Source organism: Falco punctatus (assembly GCF_963210335.1).
Source record: "Falco punctatus genome assembly, chromosome: 13".
In the NCBI taxonomy this organism is placed as follows: Eukaryota; Metazoa; Chordata; class Aves; order Falconiformes; family Falconidae; genus Falco; species Falco punctatus.
The window spans coordinates 5,357,361-5,376,101 of record NC_137593.1 but is presented as its reverse complement, the minus strand read 5'-3'; the positions used below and the strand labels follow the sequence as shown (position 1 = coordinate 5,376,101).

The following is an 18,741-nucleotide window of genomic DNA, read 5'->3' as shown; positions in this document are numbered from 1 at the left end:
TAAATCTGTGCCAGTACACGCCTTTTCACCTGCTTGCCGCCCTAGCCTACCTGAGTGAAACGCTATATTTAATAGTCATGTGAATAAGAAGCAGGCCCTTGACACAACCTGGTAGAAGATCAAAAGTTCACAAAACATGATTTGTTTTTAATTATACATTAGCCTAGTCTCACAAATGTATGGATTGGTGATTTTTTTTCTGGAAAAGTACGTACAGTCTGATGCTCTGCTGCTGAATGTTAGGTATACCGCTTCACACAAGGAGGGGAGTTGGCCCGTAATATCCAAGGTAAACCTTGTGCAGACCTACGGATGTGTCACTTGAGTCACCATTTTGGTCAGTTTAATTTTGGTTTCTGTGATCAACCCGGTGGGAGCAGGGAAAGCTTTTTTGTGTAAGACCTCAGCAGTGAAGGTCAGGGGCCTGATTCTGTACCGTGAAGTCTGGAGGTGACGTTCGTTTGTGGGAGCAGAGACCTTATGTCTGCAAATAGGCTAAAAATGGGAGGAAATAGCAGAAAAATCAGAGCTTCATACTTCAATAAACAACAAATAGTTCTGTATTAAATAAAAATAGTTCTATGTTAAATGGGCAAATTAAATATTTTCCCCTCAAAAAAAGAAACAGAAAGTACTTATCCACAGAAAATCTAGCATTTTCAAAGAACTTGAATAATTTCTTTTCCCTTCTCTTCTCCTCTTCTCTTCTCTTCTTCTCCTCTTCTTCTCCTCTTCTTCTCCTCTTCTTCTCCTCTTCTTCTCCTCTTCTTCTCCTCTTCTTCTCCTCTTCTTCTCCTCTTCTTCTCCTCTTCTTCTCCTCTCTCCTTTTTTCTTCTTCTTCATTTTCTTTATTATTATATCTCTTTTCTTTCTTGTCTTTCCTTGTGAATGAAGATTTCCAACAGGAACAGTAACTGATACACAGCAACAAACATTCTTCCTGAATTACCGCATTGCAAATTTCCTGTGGTTGGGCCCAATTCTGCATGCTTTACCCCACGAATTGTCCTGGGGATGTCAACGGGATGCGAGCAGGGAAAACGGGTGGATCAGGCAAGATCAGGCCCTGGAACAATAGCAGCATTGTTGCTGAGATATGAAGCAGCCTGCTGAAGAGGTAAACAGTTAAGAGATGACAACAAGTGGTCAAGTTTCTCAAGGGCAGAGGTTTAGAGGAGCAGGAAGGTTAGCGCAGGCCCCGGTGCGAGTGGAAGTTAGAGGACGTGATTGCAGTTCATGGGAACCAAGAGTGCAGGATGGGATACATTCAATTCAGTTTCCTTTGCAGGCTTAAAATAGAGCCATTGTAAATTATGTCAGTCTGTCTCAAATCATGAAAATGATTGTTAAAAAGGCCTCAGAATAAACAATGTGTATTGTTGCATGGCTTTGATGTGTGAAAGATGAGAGCTTATGATATAACACAAATTAAATAAAAATAAAGTGACCACATGCTTTTTCCTGGCTGGGAAAAAAAACCAAAACCCACAAACAAAAAAACCCAAAAGGATTTATTACATAGGGATAACTGCTTACTGATAATGCTGCTGCCTTGTTTTTAAACAAGGCTGGAGCTGATACTGTTAGAAGCATGGTAGTGCAGAGGCACAGACAGATTTTAGCATCTTGAAAAGCACAAGTCATAGCACAGCCTTGAGACTTGCCCGATGCCCCTGCTCATCCAAAGGATGCCAAAAGGGGACATAAAAAGGCACTGGGGAGCTGAGTGGTATCCTCTTCAAAACTGCATTTTAACTTACAGACCTGTAACTTGGTTGTGGCCTCAGTTTGCTCCCAAAGGTTTGTAACAGGCAGAAAACTGGGGAGCTGCAAAATCCCGTTTGCTTCAGCACTGTGATTCACTCTTCGTGGTGTCTCGCTCTGCACCGCTGGGGCCACTTTCAGCCTCTGGCTGCTGAAAATGGTTGCTGGAAGCTGCGCTGTGACGTGCCGGTGTCACGGGCTAGGTCAGGCCCATGAGCTCAAGGTAGATCTCCTCCATGATGCGGTTTCAGGCTTTCTTCAAGTACTGCTTTTGTGAGGCTGAAGCTATTCTCATTCCAGAGGAGCTTGAAAGGAAATCCATTGAGCTGTTTTGAGCAGCAGACACACAAATAAATACAGCTGCATTCTTAAAGGAAATTGTTGAAATAGAGTGTATTTTTTCATGTGCAAGAGACAAATAAGCAATATTAAGATTAGTAAAGTTATTAAGACATGGAATTCAGAGTTACAGCATCCCAGGCACCTGTAGGGACTATATGCATTATAAACATAGAAAAGCTTTGGACATACAAGAGTACTAGGCTGAGGTTACTCAGGCTCTAGCCTGAACTTCCATGAAATTAAATGCTTAATTGTAAGTGGAAACAAATGTTTTTTGTTAATAAGGTTATGCACTTGGAAATACCTCGTTGTCTCCTTCTTCACCTCCTTGATATCCTTGTGGTCCTGCAGGCTGAAAGCTCTGTGCGGCGGCTCTGTCTATCTCCTGTCTGGTCCTGCAAATATTTATTTTAATGACTAACTTTCCACATGTGATTAGTGACGTAATGAATGTCATCTGAAGACACGAGCGCTTGATTGTGCAGGGGCACTGTGGGTTTGTACGGTGTTACGGCACCAAGCCGTGGCTCTTGGTGGGGCTCTGGGTGCTAATGCGAAATGGAATAACAGCACCAAATATGCAACACTGTGTAATGCAAAGAGCAAACAAGGAAACTTTGTCTTTTAGTGATTTAAGGCCTTTTCTGGTTTGTTGGAGTGGGTTTTGGTGCTGTCTTTAGGCATTTGTCTGCTTGGATGCCTTGCTTTGGAAGAGTCCAATAGCTTTTTGTGCATTTGTGCACCAGACTTCTCCTTACGGCTTCCTAATTGACATTTGGTGGGTAAAAAAGTGGTGTTATTTGCAAAATTTTGAGGGTGGGGGCAATTACCATAAAGCCTGAGATGTGTTGTTGTTGTTGTTTACATACAGGTGAGGTCTGCCATAAATCCTATACTCAGTTTTCAAACCTTTGTCGTCATAAGCGCATGCATGCTGATTGCAGAACCCAAATCAAGTGCAAAGACTGTGGACAAATGTTCAGCACTACGTCTTCCTTAAATAAACACAGGAGATTTTGTGAGGGCAAGAACCATTTTGCAGCAGGAGGATTTTTTGGCCAAGGCATTTCACTTCCTGGAACCCCAGCTATGGATAAAACGTCCATGGTTAATATGAATCATGCAAATCCGGGCCTTGCTGACTATTTTGGAGCCAATAGGCATCCTGCTGGTCTTACCTTTCCAACAGCTCCTGGATTTTCTTTTAGCTTCCCTGGTCTGTTTCCTTCAGGCTTGTACCACAGGCCACCTTTGCTACCTACTAGTTCTCCTGTTAAAGGACTACCGAGCGCAGATCAGACAAACAAAAGTCAAAGTCCCCTCATGACAAATCCTCAGATACTGCCAGCCACCCAGGATATTTTGAAGGCACTAAATAAGCAACCATCAGTAGGGGAGAATAAGCCAGTGGAGCTTCAACCAGAGAGGTCCTCTGAAGAGAGGCCACATGAGAAACTCAGTGACCAGTCAGAGAGTAGTGACCTTGACCTTGACGATGTCAGTACCCCCAGTGGCAGTGACCTGGAAACCACCTCGGGCTCTGATCTGGAAAGTGACATTGAAAGTGAGAAAGAGAAATTTAAAGAAAATGGTAAAATGTTCAAAGACAAAGTAAGCTCTCTGCAGAGCCTGGCTTCAATAAATAATAAGAAAGACCACAGCAATCATTCCATTTTCTCACCATCCTTAGAGGAGCAGACTGCGGTGTCAGGAGCGGTGAATGATTCTATAAAGGCTATTGCTTCTATTGCTGAAAAGTACTTTGGTTCAACAGGACTTGTGGGGCTGCAAGACAAAAAAGTCGGAGCCTTACCTTACCCTTCCATGTTTCCCCTCCCATTTTTTCCAGCATTCTCTCAATCAATGTATCCATTTCCTGATAGAGACTTGAGACCGTTACCCTTGAAAGTGGAGCCCCAATCACCCAGTGAAATAAAGAAGATTCCAAAGGGAAGCTCTGAGTCTCCCTTTGACCTCACCATAAAGCGTAAGGAGGAGAAGCCACTTACTCCCATACCCTCAAAGCCAGCAGCCCCCTCTGCGGCAAGCCAGGACCAGCCTCTAGATCTCAGCATGGGCAGCAGAAGTCGAGCCAGTGGCACAAAACAAGCCGAGCCTCGGAAAAACCACGTCTTTGGAGAAAAGAAAGGAGGTGACCTCGAGCAAAGGAAAGCTTCGGAGTCCTCCTTGCAGCACGCCAGGCCCACCCCGTTCTTTATGGATCCCATTTACAGGTAACAGACTATCTGCTGCCTTTCGGCATCCTTTGGTACAGGCAGCTAGGTCTGTCAGGGCCACCTGCCCACGGAGGCAGGACAACCACATCCCGTCCCCCTCCCACTGGCCCTGGAGGCATCATCCCACCCCTGAGGCATGGGGTGGCCCAGGCTGCATGCAAACCTGTGCACCCCGCCTCAAATCTGAGCTGCTCGCAGCGAGCCCTGGCTCTGCTAACGCTGCAATTAGCAAGTCTTCATGACTGCCCTCATTGCCCTGGGTCGTTAGTTTCAATTGCGTAACTTGACATGCAGAAGTTGAATGTTTTCTCTTACCCATAAGTGAATTGGCATCAGTATTGAATGTTTGTCTGTTTACTGTGTATTTGACACCACTGGTTTGCCCCAAATTCCTTTTCTTCCAAAATGCTGCCCACCTTCCTTGACTGCCCTCAGCCTTCCCCTGGAAATTCCAGTGCATCTCACCAGGGTGCCACCTGGACACCACCTTTCTGATGCCTCCTGAATTAAATAGGAGTATCTCATAAGTACAACAAGGAAGCAAATTTGTCCTAAAGTGTATAAACAGTATGGAAATTAAGAGTGATTTCGGCCCTTTTTTACCCTTTTTTGAGCAATGGGTTGATTTCTCCAGGCATTTCATTAATATAATTGAAGGTGCAGTGTCCTTGTGTGTACAAAGCCTAACCGGCGGGCTAGTTAATCTGATCTACCTTATGAAATCAATGGGAGCCTTGTCTGCGGCTTTGACGGGTGCACAAGCAGACACTGCCAGTGAGCTGGGGTTTTAAAAACCAGTGGTAAAATCCTGACCCCTCAGTGTTTCCCAGCAGTGCTGAGACAGATCTCACTGGGATCTGGATTTCACCTGCTTCCTGTGTACGTCAGCCCCTCTTTGCCCTTCGCCTTCTGCTCGTGCATCTGAAACCAGCCAAAGTCATGCATCTAAATTAGTTTAGAAAATTATTAGCCATAAAAATATTTGTCTGTTATAGAAATGACTGATTTTAAAGCCTATTGCTAAAAAAAAAAGAAAGTTACTGCCATGTAAATTATATTAATTTCTTTATCTGAAAAAGAAATGCTATGGGCAAGTTTTTGGAGAGTGCTGTCGCATAAGACAACAGGTATGCATTATGAGGAAACAGGATATGATGTTATTTACTGAGATGGTTTTATTCATGCCAGATTGATATCTGAATTAGACTATAGGTTTTCTTTGCGTCATACTCTTTTTAAATGCCTGAAGCAGTGGAAATAATGATCCGTGTTTTATGGTCCTGCATTAGAAACTAATGAAATCTGTACAAATCTGACAGCACAGCATGAGGCCAGTGGCTACTGAGCCTTCCTTTGCCCTGAGTTATATCTATGTATGGATAAGAGGATCTGTCCCATGAACCATACATATCAAGCAAAATCCTCAAACTTCCATGCTGCATCTGAATTATCCACACTGTGTTTCACTGCGTAAATGCCCACTTGAGCTGATCACAGTCCTTGTTGCTGGCATATCAGATTCAGTGTGTCCCCACAAGCCCGGCTTTCTCACCCTGCTCATGTGTGGCCATGCAGGAGAGTTTTCCAGGATGGTGCCTGTGATGTCTTGCATGGGCAGATGAGAAAGGACCCATTGCTCAAGGCTCCTGTTGCCTTGAATTCCTCTCCTCTGAGTGGAGAGCACACTTGGTTGCCTTATCACTTTAGAAGAGTGCTCAGTAGTTAGTCGTTCCTATTATAATTACTACCAGTCTTTTGAAATGGAATTATTTCCTATATAAATGATATAATCTCCCTTTAACGGCAATTCACAGCCCCCACCCACAGTAATGAGCTGTATGCAGGCATTGAGAGTTGACTGTACTTCCTTATCTTTTGCGATTATCTCTGAGAAACAAATTACTTGATGTATAACTGACTGTTTTAAACATTGGTAGATGTATAATTATTAATATCTGAGACTGATTCATCACAAGCAAATCTAATTTTAACATTTACAGAGTAGAAAAAAGAAAGTTAACTGACCCACTGGAAGCTTTAAAAGAGAAATACTTGAGACCTTCCCCAGGATTCTTGTTTCATCCACAAGTAAGTATTTTGGGAATTTTGATGTTGTAAACAAGCCTGTTGATGCTTCAAAGCAGGTGCAGAGAAATGAATGCGGTCTTAGTCATTTTTGGATTTCCTAAAACACACAGTTTTTGCTGTACCATTGTGGTGGAAAGCATAAGCATTGTTCTGAGCTTCTTGATGTTTTGCAGATGAAACAACATGTTTTCATTATAGAGGAAGCCAGATACAAACTACATGTATGTTTTAGAATTGTGTTCCTCCAAAACTGTAGTGCAGCTACCAACACTTAGAGCTACCCATGTCTTCTTCAGCACTCTCCTTGCGCTGGGCTGTTGTGGTGGAGTCAGCAGTGGCTGCAAGGAGGATATGTAGATTCAAAGTTGGGCCAGCAAAGCTGAGCATCCCAGTTGTCGATATTTAAGGACTCCTAGAAAAGAGATAAAACCTTCCACCCAATGCTTTCAAGTCTTGTCATGCAAATACTCCATCTTTCTTAGGTACCTGTGGTGGGCTGTAGTGTGTGCAGTGACTTTGTAGATCCTTGCTCCTCCGTACCTGAAGACATGCTATATGAGAGGGCTGCTGTCTTGTTCACAGGCTGTAATCCTGCTGCTTATTTGCTGAGTAACAAAAATTTAGGAGAGTGTCCCTAAAATATGGTGTAACAACTGCAATATGTACGTAGTATAGAAATAGGACATGTATGCGAACTGTACGTTGCTTTTCTTCAACAGCACTGCACTCTCATTTTGTCTTCCTCCTCCTTGCCCAAGGGGATTTTTCTAAAACTTTGGGTTAAATCTTATGCCTGAAATAAAATGCTCTGTGGTATTGGGAATTTTGAACTGCTTGCTGACTACGGGCTGCTTCATCCTACTAATGACACCCCATACAAATCTTGTATTTTAAGTGTACAACCAGGAGCTGCTTCAGAAGCTGGTTCAGCTTCCTCTGAATTCCTGGGCGTAACATGCCAATAATCTGCCCCTTCTTGCATTTCTTTTTTTTTTTTCTCTCTCAGTGAAGTCAACAGTTGTTATGTCCTAAGTTGTATGGAATATATTCTGAAATACGGGATTTCTGCAGAACTGGGAAGAGCAGCTGATTGCACATATAGTTGCAGATGCACAAGCATAATGCTATTGCATGGGTGGAGAGTGCAGAAAAATACCCCGTTCTAGATCCAGTGCCTGAAGGAAGTGATGAATCTATTAGGCATTAAAGTCACTAAGAATTTATCAACAAGATTTAGTAGCAGCTCAGCACCTCTTGCCAAGTTACCTTATTTGCCAAAGTTGCAAAGCAACAAGTTACAATCCCCATTTTGCAGCAGATAGTGCTAATGCACGAACACACAAACAGGAGCTCGAGCCTCTGTGTCCTCTGCTGTCAAACCAGGCTGGTTCCTCTCCATTAAGTGTGTGATTGTGTTAGAGCAGCTAAGGGGCTGCAAATTAATAGTAAATTATTTAAATGATGGCATATTAGGTACTGTATTGATGGAAGAAACTATTATTTTGCTTAGTGCTAGCTAGCTTTTGAGGTGTAAATCTGTGTTGTTTAGTGAAGTTGGATTCAAGGATTCAAGCTGGATTCAAAATGAAGGTTTTGCCACAGGTTGGTGTGATGATGGTGGTAGGTAGCGTGGTCAGTGGGTGGGAAGGGAAACTAAAATGCACTGTTAGGAGTTTGGCTGTGGTGGGCAGGGAAGGAGTTGGGTACTCTGCTATGCAGTGTTGCATGAGCCTGAGTTACATGGGGAACTAGAGAAGAGCTAATGGGAGCTAGGCAAGGATGCTGTAGGCGTGCAGGTGAAATGGAGACATTGGGTATCTTTCCATTAGTGGGCAGGATGTCGGGATTTCAGCCTTCGTGTTTTTTGACAGAATTGTTTATTGTTGGTGCCCGAGGAAGGTCCCAGTGTGGTCACCAAGTCCGTCAGGGTGAGCAGGAGGTGCAGGATGCCACCTCCCTGCTGAGGTGCCAGCTGAGGAGGGGCAGAGCCATCCCCTCTGCCAGGAGGGAAGGCTAGCTGTGCGCCTGCCGTGCTTGACCTATTCCTTCACATTTCTCGTTTTGCAATAGAAAGAAAACAAGCATCCATGGTAAAAGCTGGCTTTCATTTTATCATTTATCTAGCTGCTAGGGATAACGTCTTTAACTTGGTGTGAGGTGGATGGATACAAAGGTCACGAGTGTAACATGCGCTCTTAGTACATTGTAAAAGAAAACTAAACCACCATCACATGTCCTGTCAAAAAAGTAAATGCCAAAATCTGCTATTTTGCGGCCTTTAATAGAAAAGAGTCTCCTGTTTGCAAAGGCAGAATTTGACTTGGTATTTATGGAGGACTGGGGAACAGTTGCAGAAAAGCTGTTTTTCCTTTATAGTCCTGTTCACCCCTGTAAAAGTACAGGTGTGGAGTGCACCGACAGTTTTCATTTTCTGCTGGCAGTATTTGTCTGTGTAAAACATGAACAAAATTATTGTTTGTGTCCTACAAGTTTGTGTATCTGTAGGTGAATTTGTTTCTGAAATGGGCCATCTGATGAAGCAAAAATTTATTTTTTTTAAACTATATAAAGTGACAGCTAACAGATGGATCTTTAAAATAGGCTTCAGAAGTAGAGATTAAGGATATAAACCCTGCAGCCCTTATACTGTCCCTGTCTGGGCAAAATTCCTTCTAGTGGCAGTGGCCCAACAGCTAGGAAAATTACATCATTTAATGATATTTCACAGTAATTTGCCATTACAAGGATTGTATTTTTAGGGAGAGAATACCCATGCAACAAATCATTCAGAATAACATTTTAATTAGTATCTTTAAATAAAATCTTAATTAGTAGATTGATTGCAATGAGGGTTCCAGTGCACAAATAATGTGTTGTTTTTGTTTCAATTTTGCTCCCAGTTCCAATTGCCTGATCAAAGAATTTGGGTAAGTTCATTGCTTATATTTTTGATTTAATCATTGTGAAATAAATTGCATAAGAAAAATATAATATGAAAGAAAACTTACCACTCAATTATGGAGCATGCCAGGCTTTCCTACACAGTGTTGTAGCTGTAGCAGATAAATGACCTCTTATGTCAAATTGGCTTTATTTTTACCTACCTAATCCTGCCAGTTTTATTTGGTGAAGGCAATGGGAGCTTTACCTGAGAGTTACAAAATGCAGTTTTTCTTTATAATTAACTGAAATTGGTCCAAGCCGTTTCCTTCAGATTGCAGTGAAATTTTCAGGCTGAAATCTTAGGTTGCAATAGTTATAAATATTTAATCTGCATTTGAGATATTAAAACACAGAGCCTCAGAGAACTTCGCGTTTCTATCTGGCATTGAGCTTAATGGGACTTAGTCACTTTAATAGCTTTAAAGTTTTGAGCTTAATTGCTCATTGCTGTACTTAAAGCAGAAATACAACACCCATTTGTTTGCTGTGTTTGGGTCAAATTTGTCCTGTGTGTATACTTACATCGTCCCCCTTATGCGAACAGGAGTTGTGCTTTCAGTACTATGGGATAAATTTGAGTTTGCTCTTCTATTTTTAGAAAACATTATTTTTAATATGTCTAAATTCTTCATGAAAAAAGAGCCACAGCAACTGCTTTCGCAGATGCAACTCAAATAACACCGTGTTTTGCTCTTGCATTGCTGGCTCTTCAGCTGCAGCACTGAACCCATAAATACTTGTCCCAGATTATTCCCAACCTTTGGGCTTCAGAAGGGAGAGCTGGAGCCAGCCGGCTGCGGCTTGGGTCCTGACTCACTCTCCTTCATCACTCAGAGGCAACGTGGACTAGTTTCACAAGACAAAGCCAGGATTTCATATGTACACTTTTCCACGTGCATGTCTGTACGGGGCCAGTGTGGGAGCCCTCAGAGGTACTGCCCCTGCAGATTGGCTCTTAGCCCTGCCCTTCTCCGTGCTTCAAAAGCAGCGGTGGACCCATGCATACACATGGCGTTTAATCCCATTTTCTTCCTGTAAAGCAGTGGTTTATGCAGCTGCAAAAGATGCACTAGGATCCTGAGATGACAGGAGCTAAGCAGGCACTGAAGGGCTCCTGTGGGCACCCACAGATGCTGAATGAGCTCAACAGATAGGAGGTGGGGTTAGATGCCGGACTGGGAGAGCACAAGAGGTGGTTCCCAAACATTTTCTTTGCAATAGAGAGAATTCAGTGTAGCACATGAAGGAGCTGTGGTAGGATTTGTGATTTGGGCCAGGCGCCCTGAATCCCCTGCTTTCAGAAAAGTAGCTTTATTTGGGCTTATTTGGGAAGTCAAAAAACCCAGTGCAGTCTGTTTCTTCTGTCTGCTTTCCTTGACATTGGCTTGGTCCTCAAATTTCCATCATCTCGTTTGTTTTTTGTGAGCATGTCTCCTGGCCATGCTAGTGCTTTGAGCAGCTGCAGCAGAAATAGGTCTTTAAAACATAAAGTGCCTAGAGCAGGATGCTGATTCATGGATGAATCTTCATCTTGAGATATTTGAATATGTCACATGAGCCTTTTTATCTTCATTTGCAGTTGCGTGTGCCATATATTTCAAGATTATTTTGGACTGTTTTTCATTGTTTGGCAGGAACCCTATCGTACAAATCAATGGGCAACACCCTCTCCTGAATGGATCACAATTTATTTAGTCAATAGACTCTTTCATCCTCTCTGGTCCCATCAAGAGAAGGTGGCTGTAAAGAGGTTTTGTAGTTATAGTCAGACTTTATTTGCAGTAGTTTTATGGAGAGTAATTGTAAATAATTAATTTTACAAAAAAAAAAAAAAGATTTGGTGAGTGCATTAACAGAGCTTTTCTTTTACTGGGCTTATTTTAGCATGATCCATTCTTTTAGATTAGCTAAATCCCCACCAACTGCATTAATACAAATAGAGTTGTAGCAGAACTATGCTGCAGATCAGCATGAGTTTCTCACTACTGCTTCACAGAGTTCAGCCACGTGTGATAGATCCCTTGAACATGAATATAGCTCAGCCAAGTTCCATGGCTGGATGTCCAAATGCACACAGCTTCAGGACAACACATTCACAAGTTGTAGTTTTTACAGAAAGCATTATAACTTGAACTGGGGAGGGAGAAATCCTGAGCTTTAGTAGTTGGGTTTTCAGTATTTCTCTAAATAACACTAGTAAAAATAGAAAGCAAACATTTGAACAATTTTTTTTCCCATGAGTTACAGCCATAAAATCAGTTGTTTTTGCGATAATAGCAATGAAGGAGTCACGTTTGTAAAACATGAGGTCATGTTTTACATGACATTGTCTGCTAGATTATTTCAGATCATCAGGTTGTTCTTAAAAAGCAGCAACCACAAACCTTTGCTTTATTTATACCACTTTTTCTTCTATTGGTTAATAAATTTTAAGACAAATGTTCAAGGCTCCTGCTGATGGTATCTTGCCCGTTGAAATGTTTATAAATACTTGGTTTAGCCGATTATGGTAATGTCTGCATTTTTGAGTCGGAGCTGGGGAATTGCGACTGCATATTAGTTTGCGTCAGTAGGAGGTTAATAGCCTCTCGGGGAGGTGGGGGGAAGCTGCTTCCTTTTCCAGACATCTGGACACAGATAGAATCAACAGCTCTTATATATGTAAATCAAAAGTTACTGTTCTATATAAAATACTGTCATTCACTGATCTCAGATTAGCAGCAGGCATGACTTGTCCATAAGGCAATAGCTGTATGTAGAATATGTAATAGGATCTTCTCGCTCTCCTACCTCCTTGGAGAGCTTTCTCCGTGACCACGGCAATTACACTAATCCCATCCTTGGGGTCAAGCAGTGCCTTCCTCCCCGTGCCCCACTCAGGGATCGCTGTGGTCCTTGGGCACTCAGCTGGGGTGCAGACCCCTCCTGAAAGTGCTGCCTGGCAGCTTGAGCCACACACCTACCTCCCTGGTGTTCCCCAGGGACCACCCCTGGAGGGATGAGGTGGCCGTGAGCACCCACCTAACCTCCCAGGACAGGTGCTATTGCTGACAGCTTGCTCCAGGAGTTTGGTGCTGACTGGTAGCATCTCTGTGGCCAATACAGCTCCTACAGGGGCAAGTCTTGCTTTCCCATCAGCAGTAGTGGTATTTGAAGGAGTAAGAGCTACTTTGTGTTTCAGATGAAAGAGGGAGTTTCACTGTGGAAAAGGGAAAGGTATCTTCTTCCTGTGTTAATAATTAGTTAAAAAAAAAAAATATCCACCCCCCCAAAAAAAACTGGGGCAAAAAAGGATAAGAACAAATTAGTGTTTTTTACAATCATTCAAGATTATCAGTGGGTCCACCTCAGTGTATCACTGGGCTCTGAACTATGGCATACTCTGTATAAATGACATGGGAAGAAGGGTGAAGAGACAAAGAGTACAGAGCTTGTGACTGTTTATGGAGAACAGCTACATCCAAAGCTGACTGTGAAGATTTTGCAGAAGATGGGCAGAAAGCTGAGTCACCAGGGATTAAAACAGCAATAAAACTCAATGTCAGTAAGTACCCATTAATACTGAGGGGAAAGTGTGACTCTTAACTCATGTTATTCAGGAAAAAGATCTTGAAGTCGATAGTACTATGAAAATATCATCTGAGTGCTTAGCAGAAAGGAATTGAAAACATCATTAATGTTATACTGCCCTCAGGTCTTGAATACAGCTGAAGTCCCTCTCAAAAAGGACATAGTAGAATTAGAAAAGACACAAAAAAGTGCAACAATGATGATCAGAGGTAGGGAACAGCTTCCATACAAAAAGAGACTAAGTAGATTTTGATTTTTTCAGCTTGGCAAAGAAATGCCTGAGGGAGCTGTGCCCCAGCTCTGTGAGACCATGAATGGTGAGCAGAACGTGAATGAGAAATGGTTATTCATTAGTTTTAACAATACAAAAAAAAAATGAGGGGCACCCAGCTGAATTATCCAGCTAAAGGCTTAGAAGGAACAAAAGCCAGTATCTTTTCATATGCACCTAATTAAATGGGCGAACTCTCCTTGACAAAAATATAAATGAATTCGAAAAGGGTTTAGCCAAATGAATGGGAGCAGCAGCCGCCTATGGCTGTTCAACACTGTAATCGAGATGCAACCTCCAATTAGGGCTCTTGCACCTCTCATTGCTGGTGCATGACAGAAGACACTGGGGAGAAGGTCGGTCCCTCGCCCACCCTCCTGCGCATCCCCTGGAACCACTGCCTGAAACCAGACTACCGGCTCCCCAAAAGCCTGTGTCGCAGGTTTGAAATTCCTGCTTGGTTTTGGTGTCTGAGTTAGTCCTCTGCGCAGCAAACCCCGGATTTCATATTACTCAGTTGATATTTTGCATTTAGACTGATGAGCAGGGGCTGCCTACCTGCCTGTAAAGTAACTGAGAGCTTGTTGGGAGTCCTGGCTGGCAGAATTTTATGGGCTGTAACAAGCCCGTGCAACCCAGGTACCCATCTCGTGATAGGGGTTGCCTCCTGAAGGCCCTGAGCACCAGCACGCTCCAGGACTTCTTAAGAAAATGCCCCAGTTTTGGTTCTTGTGAGCCCTGTCTCCAGCAGCTGGTAACAGCTGTAATTATCCTGCCAGCAGCAGCGTGGCAGCGCCTCGTATCAGCAAAGGCTTGGGGCCGAGCGCTTCCCGTTGTTGCTGGTGCATTTCTTGAAAAATATAAATCATACCAGGTAACTACATAGATCAGGTTTAAAATAAAAAAAAAAAAAAAGAAAAGAAAAAAAAGACAACCCCACAAACAACAAACGCAATAGTCATTCCTATGGTGAGAAACATATTTTTGGAAAGCGAGTAATACTTTAGAATAACTGGAAGTGCTTGTGCTTCCTCTGAATGAGGGATTTAAGATTAGATGCTGATTTCATACCTATTTTGGGACTGATGTAATCCTGGAAGCAGTGTTTGAGGTAGTGCTGATCTGCATTGCTGTACATTAGGGAAGAATTGGTCTAGTTTCTCCTCTGCAAAATCCTGGAAACAAGAACTAAAAAAAAAAAAAAAAAAAAGCATGACTAAGACATTTTAAATGTAAAGGGCAAAATAGTTGCTTTAATATATTACTGTAGGGGACCATGTACATGAGAAATGGTCATCCAAAAATGATTTAAAACCACTAGGTAATGAAACTGACTTGAATATTAAATATACATAAATAAAACATTTATTATACTTCTCAACGCCCTTATTATTCTTCACCATAAACGTGCTATCATAACCCATGCACTGTCTTGTCATTGCTAATCAGCCCAGAGGCCAAAGGTCATTTTTCATTCAAACCATTTATTTTTTGCAATTGCAAAATAGATGAATGAAGTCTTGTGGGGAACAATTAGAAGGAATTAAAGGCAGTGGGAAGACTATAGTAAAAGCTTTAAGAATCAATTCTGACTAAAGAAAAAGATGAAGTCATATCAAAAGAAATATATGGTAATGTTGAGTTGTATGGGTTGATAATGACAACTTGGTGCCGAGATAGAATTACCTCCTCTCCCAGCAGCATCATCATTACATATCTCACGCCTGTGATCAGTACATGTCAAAATCCTTCATATTGACAAATGTGCTGTCCACTTGCATCTGTGGAGAATGTTTTAGCAGCTGAGTGATTATGAATCAAACCCCAGAGCTTACAGCCCCTACTGCCTCGCAATGCTTTCACATTTGTTGCCTGACAAGTAAATGTATCTTGACTTCCCTCTGAGATTTTTTTTTTCTTTTTTTTGCACCGTGTTTGATGAAAGACATTTGGCAAATTGGCAGTGGTACCCTGTACATTGCAATTTGTACTCAGCATTAGGAATCTGAGCATGAAATGAGAGGGCAGGCTACAGGCTAAAGGGAAAAAAAAACACCCAACCCAAAGCCAGAGCTAACCATGATGTGAACAGTCATTCCAGGAGGTAAATGTGCGATTCTGCTCATTAAAATAAAAAATTTAAAAAACAACAAATGATTAAAATAAAATTTTAAAATCTCAACAGTCAGATTAACCTCTTATGAATTTTGAAGAAAGGGCTGTAAAGGTGTTCTCAGCTGAGGAGCGTTCAGCATCTTGTCTTTCATAGAATTTCCTCCTTCGTTACAACTAAAGTATCGCACAGGGCTCATGCTGTGGTTTTTTTTATGATCTGTAGGTGAGATCTTGGGTTTCTTTAATTTGTTTGTGACGTTATGAAGAGGCAGATGGTTTCTCTCCCTATCAGTAGGCTTAGCATCAGTCTTGAACTCTCCAAGTGACAAAGTTTGAGATTTTGGAGCAGTTTTCATGGTCGGTTCCAGACACCTTAAAGGAAGTCATCCTCCAGGAATTATTTAATCCCCAATCCCTAAAAATTACAGTCAGCTAACCAAGAGTGGAGGCATCCCAAAGTACATAGAGTTTACAAGCAACTAAAAGTGGAGCAGGAATATTAGGAGGTTGTAGAAAAATAAGAGGCATCTAAGAGGTAATGTAAACACATGGCACCAAACCCATTAAAGCTTCATTTCTTGTGGCTTTATCTCATGGTCTTTAACTGTGAAGGGCAAGAAGACTGGGCTGAATGGTTGGATGTGTCTGGGGCACTGATGGAGCCTTTCTGGATCTGGCTTGTTGCAGCCCTTGGTTGAGCTAGCGTTAGTAAGGTTTCTTCTGCAATATTTGTTCTCTGCAAGTCCTTTAACAAAACCCTGACTGGGCAAATTAAGTTATTTTTGGAATCTATTTTTTCTGTTGATTTGGTCAAAAATGGCCAATGGTTTCAGTAGAGGGGATGACTAGACTAAACTCATAAGCACACAGCCACAGAGCACGACTGCATAAACTGGAATTTTATAGAAGCTGAGGCTTAAAAATAAGAAGAAATTAACACTGACTGATTTCGATGTTGTGTGGAAGCAGCTTTCCATTACAGCAATTAGGGCAGGAGTTCTGCTGTGTGCTAGCCTTGCAGAGAAACCCCACTGTAGTGGTTATGTGCGTTACTCAAAGTGGGACAACATCGTGGCCACCACCTTGCCTAATGTGCCCCATCATTTTTGAGACTGCAAGTGTAGATTTGCCCTCCCCCCACCTTTTTTTCTCTTGGCAGTGTCTGTTCTTTGTGTTTTGGCTTTCCAGTGAGGGCAGAAAGCCGCAGCAGCATTCACTGTGACGGGTTCTGTGCTATCTTCTGTTGCAGATGTCAGCTATAGAAAACATGGCCGAAAAGCTGGAGAGCTTCAGTGCCCTGAAACCGGAGGCCAACGAGCTGATCCAGTCGGTGCCGTCCATGTTCAACTTCCGCGCGCCGCCGAGTGCCCTGCCTGAGACCCTGCTGCGCAAGGGCAAGGAGCGCTACACCTGCAGGTAGCCCCGCGGCCACCCTGCGCCGCCCTCCCAGGCCCCCAGAGCCCACCCTGCACGGGCAGCTGATGGGGACCGCAGCAGGTCTTTCAGGGCTGTCTGTGCCCAAAAAAGCACAGAAAGCCTTTTGCTTTGGGGTTCTTATTTATTAAATTACTGGTATTAGGAAACAGAGAGGTTGCCCTGTATCATACCGGTTTGATAAATGAGGTGGAAACTATTACATAAACAATTATTTTTTCCAAATTTTCTCATCACTTTCATATGCACAAGTGTGCTTTCATTATTGATTTTTTTGATCATAAACTACAGACATGTTCTTTCTCGGGCTTCTGGTTTTAATATCCAAAGGGATCAGAGATAAAATACATGACTTATTAGGACTTATGTATACAGACTTAAAAAAAAAAAAAAAAACGATGAAGATAGTTATTGTACGTGCAACCAAAATGAATGGGAGCTTTGTCGAGGAGAGTAGAATTAGCTGTGTGGGTATTTTGAAGGCTTATACATCACATTGTGAAAAAATAAATGGGATGTTAAAAGTGAAGGGATGCAATCTTCAAAGTCATCACGTGGAGCAGCCATCACCCTCATACACTTAAAGAGAGTGCCGTGTGAGCTCTGTCCCCATGCAAAAATGGGAGGAATGTCATTAATAGAGCTGGGATAATTACGAACTGAATATTAATGTTACTTGAATGAAGAGGAAGGGCTGGTGATATTTTTTTTTCCATTATTTTTCCTGTGACATATTATTGAGTTTAGAGAATGGTTTTTAAATTGCATTATTTAGGTCTCTATATCATCTCCAGAGTGCGCAGGCGTTTGACACTGGCATATCAGTTTATCTGATCTTTTTGAAAACATGTCACCTTCTTTCAAGACATGTTGTTATAGAAACATACCTTGATGGATTAGGTCTTTGAGTCTTGTCTGCTCTGTTCCTATTCAATGCACAGAATGATGTCACGTTTGCTGACACGTAGAATTGGTTGAAAGGTTTGAAATTTGCTTACAGGGAGGCAGAAATCCGAGGCTTTAATAACAGATTCTCTTGATTCCAAATCTGAATGTGACTGTTAATCATGTAGTGAGCTTAGAAATTTAGGGTGATCTTTAAAACTGGTATGTTTTCGCATCTCCCTTGCCTATGCACAAGAAAAGCTGGTCACTGCCAACAGTCCCAGTCCCTTTCTTGTGTGAGTGTGTGTGTCTCAGTCACTTACATTTACTGAATGCTTTTATTGTAACGTTGTTGCACCAAAGCAATGCCAGTAGTACCATATGTTAACGATTCAATTTGGGCTATGCATCCAGGGCAGCTCACATTGGGATGAAGCCATCGCAGGTGGCGTTGTCTTATTAAACCTTTTTTTATCACAGATACTGTGGCAAGATTTTCCCGAGATCTGCAAACCTAACACGTCACCTGAGGACGCACACTGGAGAGCAGCCCTATAGGTACAGCAACCCCTTACCCCCGACTGTGGTGTGGTCAAGTGGGTAAAGCGAGGGAATGAGTGTTCAGGTGCCTGGCTGGGCCAGCTCCAGTGCTCGCTCCTTCGCCTCGATGACCCACCATTGCATTTTGGTCTCAAATGGGGCTTTTTGCATTCAATGCTGATAATTCAGCATTGGAGCTGCAGCGGTAGGGGAAGGTTTTGGTCCTAGTTAGTGAAGTTATTTTGATTTAGGCAGCTGCTCAGGCACTGTCTGCAAGTCCTGCCTTTGCCTGGAGGGTTAGCTGGCACTTCTGAAACCAGCAGGACTGAAGTGATTTTCAATAGGGCTCATGGTCATATTTTCCCTTGCAAAAATGTTATTTTGTAGGAGCTCTGTGGTGTTCTTTGCAGCCTGAAGTTGGGTGTTTTGTCAATCATCTGATTTTTGAAAGGTCCTGGTTGCAAAGGCATTACTGTATTTGTTTGTTTCCTGCCTAATCTGAATCCTTTCTAAGGTCTGCTTAACCAAAACCCGTGTGGCTGTACTCTCTTG

The 18,741-nt window shown here is 42.4% G+C and overlaps 1 protein-coding gene across 9 annotated transcripts in view; it reads left to right on the top strand.

Annotated features, from left to right (window-relative positions):
- Window positions 1–18,741, top strand: part of MECOM (MDS1 and EVI1 complex locus) — a 348,460-nt gene that overhangs the window by 316,885 nt on the left and 12,834 nt on the right. For 4 of the 9 annotated variants that reach the window (XM_080409256.1, XM_080409253.1, XM_080409252.1 and 1 more), the window contains 5 exons: window positions 2,978–4,340; window positions 6,344–6,431; window positions 9,332–9,358; window positions 16,580–16,746; window positions 18,130–18,207. In XM_080409256.1, the coding sequence (XP_080265382.1) occupies window positions 2,978–4,340; window positions 6,344–6,431; window positions 9,332–9,358; window positions 16,580–16,746; window positions 18,130–18,207 (1,723 nt within the window). The remainder of the gene's footprint in view (window positions 1–2,977; window positions 4,341–6,343; window positions 6,432–9,331; window positions 9,359–16,579; window positions 16,747–18,129; window positions 18,208–18,741) is intronic. The other 5 variants (XM_080409257.1, XM_080409255.1, XM_080409254.1 and 2 more) reach the window with 3 other exon arrangements.